Genomic DNA, 12,224 nt, shown 5'->3' on the forward strand with positions numbered 1-12,224 from the left:
CATTATGTTTTGTCTGTGTGATGATGATTTCACAGTGAGTAATTTATATTAAATTTCATACTTATTGGAAGGGTGGTGGATAAATTACAGAATAAGGGATGCCTAGAGAAAAAGTGTTACATTTCTCATGCTAGGAGAAATTTAGGGTTTTTCTTTACTGTTGCCTAATAAAATCAAGAACTTAAAACTTGTATACCATTAAAATATGGATTATTAGCTATGATTTTATGCTATACTAATTGGTATAGCACAAAAAGTAATATAGTTAAATTTTTAATGTAAGTCACGAAAAACCTCATGAAGTATGCAGTGAAGGATACCCATGCAGAGAGGGTTATATAAATTTCAAGCCCAAAATATAAACTTATATATCATAATACAGTGAAATTAAGTAACTAGCTGGCTATAATGAAACTTGATTTAGAATAACAAAACACTGATACTTTGCTTTTGAACTAAAATATTTACAATTTCTAAAACTTGTACAACTGGATTGTTGATTATTCTCTTTGTAAGATTTAATAAATTAATTAAATTAGTAACAACAAAATACTGAAACAACAAATCACACTTGAACTTACCTTAATGATTCAAAGACTAAACATAAGTGTTGTTTGTGGAAAAAGTTACGAAAAAGACGCAGGCAATGAAATTTATCATCCGGATCAGCATCATTTAACCTTCTTAATACGTCCAATTCTTTCAACCCTGTTTTGTGCCTAAAAATATCACAAAAAACATTTATTATCGGCTTTAAAATCATGTTAAATTTATCCCCAAAAATGAAAACTTAAGTACCCTATTTTGCCCAACATTCCTATAACATTTCATTCATATTCAACTATCCTGTTTCTTTATCAACTTTTATTAAAAATTCTGGTTTATTTTGTTTTGATTCAAATCATAGTGATTGATAGCAGCTGAAATACAACTGACATCTTTTAAATAATTCTAACCAGTTAAAATGGAAACTTTTCACTTTTTGCTTGAATAAAAACCATAAGCAAAAGGATAAAATATGTAAAACTAATTCACTCTTAATTATTAACATTTCTTTCCTGACTTTAAAACTATTAGAAAATTAGTAGTACACTGAATCTATACAATATTTTTATGCAAAAAACACAGACCCACATTAATTTTTACCAAATATTTTAAAAATGACACAAAGAATGCATACTTACATAACTTCGTTGTTGCGTATGATTTTGACTGCCACTTCTTGATTTCCACGTGCCATATCTCGAGCTCTCACAACATTGCTAAAAACACCTTGTCCAGTGTATCCATATACAGTATACCTATTGTCCAGAACTTCTCCAATTCGGACTCCTAAAACAGACAATAACAATAAACAGAAATAAACAAAAAGAAAAAAATTTTTTTTATACAAACAAACATTTCATTCTTAATCAACTTTAATGTTAAATCAAATCATTATGTAGCTATATAACACAAAAAATTTGATAATTAGAGAGAAAATCTTTCTGAACCATAGCAAAATATATTTACAACAATATAGTTAGAATAGGTCAACAGGTTTCTTTTAAACTTACAACTTTTCTAAAAAAAAGAAGACAAAAAAATGACACAATAAAAATCATATTTATCATAACAGTTTTTCCAAAATAGTTTTAACTATGATTTATGAACTTTTTTAATATAGTTTGTTGAGATATAAGCAACAAAATTTTATGAATCTCAAAAAAGATATTATAAGCAAAAATATAAATCCTAAAAGACCATCCACATGGAATTATTGAAAGAAAAAATTTCAATAAAAATTAATGGATTGTATTTTTCAAACCACCAATTCCAATTTGTAACAAAATAAACTGAATTTAAAAAAGAAATAAAGCTTAAAAAAGGAAAAATGTTTAAGCAAAATATGTGGATAAAGATATGGAAGTTGAAACTTAACATTAACTTGCCAAAACTAACTTCTGATTTCAAAACTGGGTAATTAACCTCATTTTACTAGCATTCAAGATTAAGAAAGCACCTGTACTTCTAGTAGTGTAAAACTTTATACTCTAAACATGTAAAGAATCTTTGAATTTTGTGTGTACAAGTACTCAATCCATTCTTTAATAGCATTCACATATTAATATTCAGAATATTATGTAGTTTGTTTTTTTTACTCATAAAACAAAGTCAGCAGCAGCTTCATATTTGTCTTAAGTTTTCAACTAGTACTTTAAGATTAGCTCATGCACTAAAGCAGGCTTGTGTATGTAACAAAATATCAATTTTTCAGTTTAACTTTATATAATATTGGCAGAATTTAGTCACAAATACATATCAGATAAGAGTTGAAAACTGTTGTAAGAATACAAATTCTATTTCAGTTCCACAATGTAATCCCCAAGAACACAAAAGGCAGTTAATTTGTTTCTGTATATTTATTTATTACTGTTGGGTAGAAAAATATGTAGAATCCATCACCAGCTGATTGTCTACATCTGATAACATGATGTCAATACTATGGCTAGAAACAATGGATGAGCAACAATTGTGAATTCACCCTATAGTGTATGCTTGTTCAACTCTTTAAATATGTGATCTTTGAATTTATACTATGCAGCTGAGGTTTAAGATTCATTATATAACCACTTTCACTCAAAGAGATTATTCGAGATTATCATATTAAAACAGGTTGAAATAATTTAACATGTGGTGGTAGTAAGAGACTGGAGGGGGTGAGGAAACAATGCATGCTTGTGGTTAAGTTTGTTGGTGATTCAGAATCTAAAAATCTAGTATGTTTTTAAAACATATGTATACAGTAAGTGTCAAATACTCACCTACATATCAAATCTCAAAACTGAAGTAAAAATGATAATTCTAAAACTATTTCATTACTTTTAAACTCAGAAATATTTTACAGTTGATCTTTTGTAAATCTGTAACATTTTTTATATGTAAGTTACAAATCCAAATACCAGAAATATTCAAACTTATTTCCACACACCTCTGAGAAGTCTTCTCTATAAACATCACATTTATAATTTTCATTTCAGAATTCTGTCCATTTCAAATCATACATTTATACTTGTTATGAAACTATCACCTTCTATGAGTATAGTTATTTATGTTTTATTTCTTACATAATTTCTTTCACACCATTTTTATTCCCACCATTTTACTGTCTCAGTATGTAAAGCACCTACAAAGATAGTATGAATACAATCAGATGAAGCTATTTACAAACTATTGGGTTGAGGAATAATTCGTGAGCGTTTTTTCAAGTTAAAAAAATATATTCATAAATGAAATGCTTTTCATAAAATATTTCATGTCATTTGGTAGATAATTTTTGCTCTAATAGATGGTGTGTTTGATTTTCATATGTCTTTAATTTTGCTTTCATTTTCAGCTCATTAAATGGAATGTCAAGTGGAGAAAATCGAGCATTTTGAGATTTAATTTCTTGCAATTTTGTTTAAAACAATGCATACTATATGCCTAGGTATTACATGAAATAAAGTATCATAATAAATGTTTCGGGTGTAATGTGTTCATGCATTGAAGTATTGTATAGTCTTGCATGTAATGCTTGAATGAAATTATTTAAAAACGCTCACAAATTATTCCTCAACCTAATAAATACATTAATGTAGAAGGGATAAAATGGCAGAAGTGGTAATTTATGGTTCACTGGAGAAGTGACTAGACTAAGCACCTTCAAGGATTAATAAGTAAATCCAATGGGAAGACTCAGAAACAAACCACATATATCGAAATTTTTAATAAATCTTTAAAAATTCTTGTCATTCCTAAAACTGTCGAATAATATCTGTTTGAAAGCTAAACTGGTTTAACGAGTAGAATATGCAACAACAGAATATCCTCAAGTCCTTATTTACTGAATTTTACTGTTAAGTTTATCAAATTTAACATGTTGGTTCCCACATGACCCACCAGTGGGTCATGATAATCTTCCAGTAAGACCCACGTGACCCACCAGCGAGTCATGTTATATTTTCTTTTTAAAAGGCCACTTATTGGCTGGTACACAACAGCTACATATACACTATTCTCAAAAAAAAGTAACTGTAACATGACTAGTGGAACCCTTGAAAGTATCAGCAAAATAGGCTTGGGAACAAAAGTGCTAAGCAATACACATATGTGAAATAATTTATTATTTATTGAAAACAAAATTGGATACAACAGTATCTAAACCAAGAATATGGTTAACAAAAATATCTAGCTTGATTAAGGTAACTGTGAATGCCAATTTGAAAGGTCAAGTTACTATATATTTTTTTTTTACAATTTAGGGACAGAAATGATGGCTATTGCAATTAGCAAAATAAATGTTATTAAGTATCAATAAATAGAAACTAACTATATACAAAATAGGACTTTCTGATCAACTATTAAAAAAAACAGAATTAACAGCTTGTAGTAAGCATTTCAATGCTTTTTAGAAGCAGTATCATAACATAATTTTGAAATTTCACAAACAATAAAAAACTACATTAAAATATTTAAAAGATATTCTACGTTTCACATGAGTTGGTCAAAATTTTTTTAATATGATAAACAAATAATCAACACATTATAATGATATACCCTTGTCAAGAAAAAATTAAAGTATTTAAAACTAATTAAATTTACCAAAGACATTTAATGCAGCATTACATCATTAATAATGAGTTGACCGATGGTGTACTTTAAGTGTGGTAAAAGTTATAGCAAAAGAAATTTAACGAGATTGAATGTGTATGTTAGAGATCAGGGTCTAATAAGACGAACACTATTGCTTAATACAGTTGGAAACTGGTTCTTGGCAAAGAATAAGACAGCCTACCTGAGCCAAGTGGTCCCTTGTTATCTCTCATGAATGAAACAAAAAAAAACTGTGGAAATGTACTTACTGTAATAACCCTCAGCATCATCCCAGTTGTCTGTAAGGTTTGGGTTATCATGAGCTCTAGCAGCAAATTGCTGGACAGCACTTGGACTCTAGAAAAATCCAGAAAAGTAAGTAACAGAAAAAAAACAAAAACAACACTTCTATGAAATCTACAAATCATTAACCAAACTTGAATTCATAAATACATCTGAAAAGTTCAGTAATTATTATTTTGTGGCAGTTTTTAATTCTGAACTGCTAACCTGAGAGGAGGAACATATCACAATTACTTTCCTCATCATATGTCAAACTCACTTCTCGAATCAAGTGTTCCTATTTTCTATGCTCAAATGATAAAAAGAATGTAATAAGAGTTTTAAATATTTTAAAACATATTTCTGATATAATTCTAAACAAAAAACAATACACTGAAAATGTATACCTTAATAAATTATTAAGCTGAATTACTGAATAACACAGTTTGTTTCTTTAAAGAATTTCATTCTAAACTCCTGTTTTACTGTATATAACATTTGTCTTCTTAGTCCTACAGGTAGAGGTGGATCAAAAGTTGCATGTCAAAATCTTTTCACAGAATTATTTTAAAAATAAAATTATAAATTACTTTACTAACAATGTACAGGGTGTTTAGAAAGTCACTGTGCAGTTTTGTAATCATATTTTATTCAGTCTATTTCAAGCCAGCAACTGACAGTGGTGTTTAGAAACAAAATAAGAAAGATCCAGGCCTGTATTGATGCCAACAGGGGTTACTTTCAACATTGTTTATGTTAGTAATTCATACTTATCTCCTGTATCCTATATTGAAACATGACTGTTAATAAATATACAAGTGCACAGTGACTTTCCAAACACCCTGTATGTCAGCATGCTTTCCATGAAAATGTAGTTTATAATTACAATATTTATCTAATTTTAAAAGGAAACATTTATATAAACTACCAATCTACAACACTCAGTCACATGACTTGGTGGCATTGTGATATTTTGGTTTCTCATTTTTTCCCTTTCCTATAAAGGCTTCAGATTTTTTAACCAATAAGAAGCATTTGCTGTAGATACTATAAAGCTAAAATATAAAATTCCAAACTCTTTTACTTTCCTGAAATATCAGGATATCTTTGTTCAACCCACACTTATATGCATCTCCCATATGTTCTGTCTTTTGGGCATGTTTATAATCACAAGAAAGAGCAAAATTGTTTGTTTTTTTTCAGTTAAAGCTAATGATTTTCCATGAGAGTTCAATGTGTTTGGACTTAAGGCATTATTAAAAGAAATAATGAAATTTTTGAAACCTATTTATACATTAGTAAGCCAGATAAGTTGTAGTAGTTTTCAAACAATCTAACTTAGAGATATGTTTTTGGTTTTCTGAAATTTGTATTCAAATGCTATATGAAATTTTTTTTGGACAATCAACAATGAAAAAAAAAACGCTCAACAAAACCACACAACTGAGTGCAACCAGCCTCAAGGCTAAACTGCTACATTTCATGGTTTTATGATGTATATCTTTACTATTATATATATTTTAACAAATCTCAAATATAAAAAATTGAAACTTATTAGGTTATGCAAATGCATTTAAAAGAAAACAAAACAAATTCCTCTTGATCACTCACTTGTGCAAAGTATTTTTGAATTCATACATAATTTTTCATTTTGAATTGATCACACTGAGGGATAGGGTTGAGAAAAAAATACAGGTTTACTGAAAGCTTTTCATATTAATCGAGGATGAAAGATATAAGAAAGAAAAAAGTACTTTTATTCTAAGCACAAAAATCACCTTCTAACCACTGACTTAGTAAAAGTTTTGTATATTCAAAGTAAATCTTTAGTAAAAATATTAACTCTTTCAGCACAAGCTTGGCCCCTGGGACTGAACTCATAACCATTTTGTGCTTGTTATATTTTTCACGCTGTAAATTTTAAATTAGTCAGCATTTCTAGACAAATAGCTTAAATCTCATAACAATGCATCTTTTCAGGAATACCTGTCTAACATTACAGAAGTTGAAATAGGTATAGCACCTAGGTACATTCCAACCATAGAAATCAAAACATGTTTAGAAGATCTAGCCAGGAGACTTGTGATACTTTCTACAGAAAACAAAAACAAAGAAACAACCAAAAACAACCAACAGAAAGAAGACAACTTAGATAATTTTATTGAGATCCAGCAACCAAAGTTCCCAGGTAAATTAAAAATTTATATTTTTCAGAAACACCTAAAAAAAACATCTTAAACGATTTTTTCAAAGAATTTTCTCACAAAACCATCAACATAATTTCACAAAACAAAAAACTAAAAAATAACCTTACAAAAAGAGACATTAATTCCATTAAAAACCTAAAATAAGACAAAAACATAAAAATTCTAAAAGCAGATATAGGTAACTCTATAGTCATAATGAACACGAATTAATACATCCAAAAAATTAAGAACATCCTATCAGACACGAACAAATTTAAACCAATACACACAAATCCAACAAAGACACACGAGACACAACTGAACAAATTACTACTACAAATGAAAAAAGCCAACACAATTTCACAAACACTTTATTCCTACCTACGTAAAACCGACTAATGCACACCACAAATATACGGCATCCCCAAACCTCATAAACCAGATTGTCCACATACGAATCGTTTAATCACAATCTTGGTAAATACATAGCATGGGCATTCTCCAAATATGTAACATCAGCCAGCTCATTCATCAAAGACTCTTTTAATTTCAAGTCTAATCTTAATCAACTTAATCATAAAGCCTTAATTGCCAGTTTCGATTTTATATCCCTCTTTACAGAAGTTCCAACCACTGAAGCCTGCAAGATAGCCTAAGAACTCTATATCCGAGACCTTAACCCAACTACAGACATTCTCAGTAACCAATTAGCAACCCTCATAGAATTCACCACGATAAAAACAAACTTCATGTTCAAAACTATCTTCAAACTATGTTCAAAAAATCAACCAAAACTATAAACAAACAAATGGCCTAAGCATGGGCAACCCAGTATCACCAGTTCTAGCCAATATTTTTATGAAACAAGTTGAAACACAAGCAATTAACACAGCATTACATCCACCACTATACTGGTACAGATATGTAGATGACACGGTTATGGATTCAAATCTACAGAACACATACTTAATTTTTTCAATCACATTAACTCTATACATCCCAACATTAACTTCACATGTGAACAGGAAGAAAGCAATCAAATATCATTTCTTAACCTCAAAATTACAAGAACCGACACACAATTCAAAACAGAAATCCAACGAAAAATCACCCATACTGGACTATACATTCCTTGGGACTCAGCACATGAAACAAAACAAAAACTCAACATACTAAGAAACCAAATAAACACAGCCATAAAACTATGCTCACCAGATAAAATTAATGATGAATTAGACAAAATAAAACAATACTTCATCAACATCAATAAGTTTCCTCCACAAACCGTAGAAAATATTATACACACACACCTAGACAGAAAGCAAAATCAACCAACAAAAGTAAATATATCTCACGAATCAAAAAATCACGAAACCATATACTGCTCTATACCATATATTCCTGACATCAGCAGACAAATAACAACATTTGGCAAAAACTAGTAACAAAATATGACATTCCAGTTAATACCAAATTTCTTCAAAAACCAGGCACAAAACTGAGGTCTATACTATGTAAAAACTACACTGACAAACACAACACCAACATTATTTATAAAATACAATGTGATAACTGCCACGACTTCTATATTAGAGACACAAGTAGAAAATGGAAACCAGATTCAAAGAACATAAAAAGTCACCTTTACACGTTTTTGAACACTGCAAGTCAAATAAACACAACATAACCATAGAAAACACTCAAATAATAAATAAAGAAACAAACATAAACAAATGCAAAATTAAAGAAGCCTTACTTATACAACAACTTAAACCCAAAATAAACGAATATAAAGGAGTGCCTTTATACCTATATTAATATAATAAAATAAATAAAATTACATATTCAAACATCTAACACCGCCCTCTATGTTCCGACACTCAGTTGCACAACCCCTTTCAAACATGTGGTCAGCTTCCGGTCAGTTACTTCTTTCTTTGTGAACCTGACAATGACCGAAGAAGGTCGAAACATTGATCGCTCTTCTATGTGAAATATTTTCTCAACCCAAACGAGCCGTTTTTGCATATATAATTACAGCATATGGTTAGAAGGTTGGTCTAAGGTCAATCTCAAAACGAACTTTGCCTACTTGAAGCAGCACTAAAATCTTAATAAATACTTTCAGCTCTTGCTTAATATTTCAGTCACCAGTAACTTCTGAATACCTTGATACATCCTCAAACTTCAACCTCCCAGATATTGAATAACTGATGTATCCTCAACTTTCAAGTGAATCTTAAACACCAACTTTTTCAGGTTTCAGTAATCCTCGAAAAAATGATATATATTTAAATAACAGTTAAAATCAAATGTGTAATAAACTCTGAGGCTGCAGTAAATTTTATGTATTTGAAGTTCTCTCATTCCAGTGATTTATGAATATTTGCAATATTCTTACACCCAAGAAATGCTGAATAACTGAAACATCCTAAGCTGAAATAAGCTTTAATTACCCAACAAAAATATCTGAATTGTTCTCAAATTTCAATAAGCCTAGAATAACAAATATATCCTCCTATTCCAGTGAACTTCAAATATTTAAAAAATCCTAAGCTTCAGGTAAATGTAGAAGATATGAATGTTTCTCTGAACACAATTAGTCTTGGATAATTATAGTATTTTCTGCCACACCCCACCAATATAAAAATGAAACAATTAAATCTCAGCCTTCTGTATATGTGAAACATTCACAATACTCACTGAAAATAAAGTATTGAAAGGTTTGTTCATACAACAGTGAACATAATACAGCTGATAAAGTGACTTTGGAAAGCTAAGTATTTTCAAGATCCAGTAAATCCCTCATATATTCCAAGTTTCTATAGTTAACTTTCAGTATATATATAATGGTGTTCTGACCCTCATATTAAGCATATTAAAACAATAGGCATTTTTATTCAGAATGATATAAGGCTGATTTTAACATACAAGATTTTTCATATTGTATGAAAGATAAGTATTTTTTTCCATATCTAAAACAGAACAAAATAAATCCAAATGTAGCATTGCACAATACAACAATATATTTGTCCATATCCTCTAACGTTACAAATACACAGTTGCATCATAAAATATTATAAATTTTATACTTACATTATAGTTTTCAGCAAACATATCTGAATCTGTAAACATATCCATTGATGTCTTCTTTGCTTCCCCTGAATCCACAGAATTTTCATCTAGTCCCATGATTTCTCTTTTCGCTTTAACAGTTTCTTCAAAGTCAACTGACTGTTCTGCATCAAATTTAGCCACAATCTATAAAGGAAGTATGTATAGAAAGTAAATTAACATAAACAACAATAATTTATGGACCAATTTTATCCAATTTCATTTTTTAATTGGAAATATTTGGGACATAAGTCCAGATCATTATTACTCATTCTTATCTTTCACACTTCATTTATATTAATGAAAAACAGCTTGTACTATGTACATCTGTTACTTCTAAAAATGTTTTAAGATTGGTTATGGCAGTCTGCACTCTTTATCAGATATGGAGGTGACCTGTTCAAATCAAGGGACTTACTGTTATAACTTGTCACACTTAATAATGAAATACTTTTAATGATTAACCTTTAGTTTTGTTTCTTTCCCTTCTTGCAAAACTTTTATATGAATTATAGAATTAAGTTTTATTTCCATAGTCAGTGACTTCTTGATGTCCCAGTACAACTGTGGGTAAATAAATCAGTCAGACCAAGTGACAATTCACAAAATATGTGCATTAAACTGGTATTTACTTGTACTCAAGTTTTCCAAATGTACTTACAAAATGTGAACAAGGTATGATAAAATGTGTAAATATGGCCAAAAGTTTTACACTTCCCAATAATTATTTAGTTTTCATTTATAAAGTTAAATAAAACTTACTAAATAATGTTACACTGATGTATTGTGTTACAGTGCTGTGCAGTTTCCATATATTCAAAATACTGATAAAAATTGAAATCCAACATCAAAATACACAATTTTTGAAAATACTTCAAGAATCTTGACACTTGCAACTTATTAGGAAACTAGAAGTAGTGTCATGTAGTTTTAAGTTATCCAAGCATGATATTTACAATGATTTTATTAATCATACAAAATCTTGGAAAAGAACTATATCCACTTCAAACAATTCACTTATTTCAGATTCACAAAATTATTCGGAATGACACGCAGGCTTTTCTCTGTCTTCATGTGCCAGGGGAAATTCAGATCAAGATACTCAGTATTCAGTATAAGAGCAATTTTCTTTAACAAATTATTTCCAGAGTCATCCAAATGGGGGAGATAAGCATGAGGATACAGGATCAATTATTCCTTTTTTTTGTTGATTCCAATAATTCCAGATTTTTGTCAAACTAAGCAAACTTGAACTGAACACCTTAGTATATTTATATTCCATTTTGCTCAACAAATACTTTGTAGCTGGAAGATTTTGTAACTTTACTATGAAACTTACATGTTGCTTTTTTTAAAGCAATAATTACACTAAAAATATCAATTGCTTTTTCCAACAAAAACTTGATAATTCTGAAACAGAATTTAACACATCAGTGAAAAGTGAGATGTCTCACAACATGTAACTGGTTCTTCACTTCTTGAAATATGCAACAACTTCATCACTGCCTCTCTAAACAGACATTTTTTCCCAAATACATTAGACAAATACCAAATCTATCCAATGATAATCTCAATAAAATCCACAGTGCATGCTCTTTTTGGTTTTACTGATCATTCTGAAAAAGCAAATGTACCCTTCACAAGTTTGCAAACTGACTTTAGTTTATGCAGTCTCTTAGGGGACATATGGCAGTTATGGTACAGTCCCACGAGCATACTGTCAACCTGTCCAAAGAGCATCCTTCACAGCTAGCAATAATTTATGAGCAACACATTGCTGAAAAATTAGCCATGATGATTTCTCTTGAAGCAAGGTCTTCACATTACTTTTGTTCTATTTATTTATTACAGCTCCATCTACAACAAATCCACCAAGTTTTGAATACAGTTGATTTTCTGTCATGCTCAGAGAAACAAAGTTTGATTCAATAGTCAATTTAATCTCTGGTGCATCTGCTCTCTTGATGTCTTTCATGTAAAGGAACAGGAAAGTGGTTGGATAATGCACTTCAGAATGGTGCAGGTGAA

General features: G+C 29.8%; 1 protein-coding gene across 7 annotated transcripts in view; it reads right to left on the reverse strand.

The window, feature by feature from the left end:
* The window catches only part of Prp4k (Pre-mRNA processing factor 4 kinase), a 67,118-nt gene that overhangs the window by 21,373 nt on the left and 33,521 nt on the right, over positions 1 to 12,224 (reverse strand). For all 7 annotated transcript variants that reach the window (XR_013026413.1, XR_013026412.1, XR_013026414.1 and 4 more), the window contains exons 7-10: positions 10,179 to 10,343; positions 4,884 to 4,971; positions 1,185 to 1,332; positions 582 to 719 (exon numbers count right to left, since the gene is read on the reverse strand). Coding sequence is in view for 1 of the 7 variants with exons in the window: in XM_076494802.1 (XP_076350917.1) it covers positions 582 to 719; positions 1,185 to 1,332; positions 4,884 to 4,971; positions 10,179 to 10,343 (539 nt within the window). In the remaining 6 variants the exon portion in view is untranslated. The remainder of the gene's footprint in view (positions 1 to 581; positions 720 to 1,184; positions 1,333 to 4,883; positions 4,972 to 10,178; positions 10,344 to 12,224) is intronic.

Source organism: Tachypleus tridentatus, chromosome 3 (genome assembly GCF_004210375.1).
Source record: "Tachypleus tridentatus isolate NWPU-2018 chromosome 3, ASM421037v1, whole genome shotgun sequence".
NCBI lineage: Eukaryota > Metazoa > Arthropoda > Merostomata > Xiphosura > Limulidae > Tachypleus > Tachypleus tridentatus.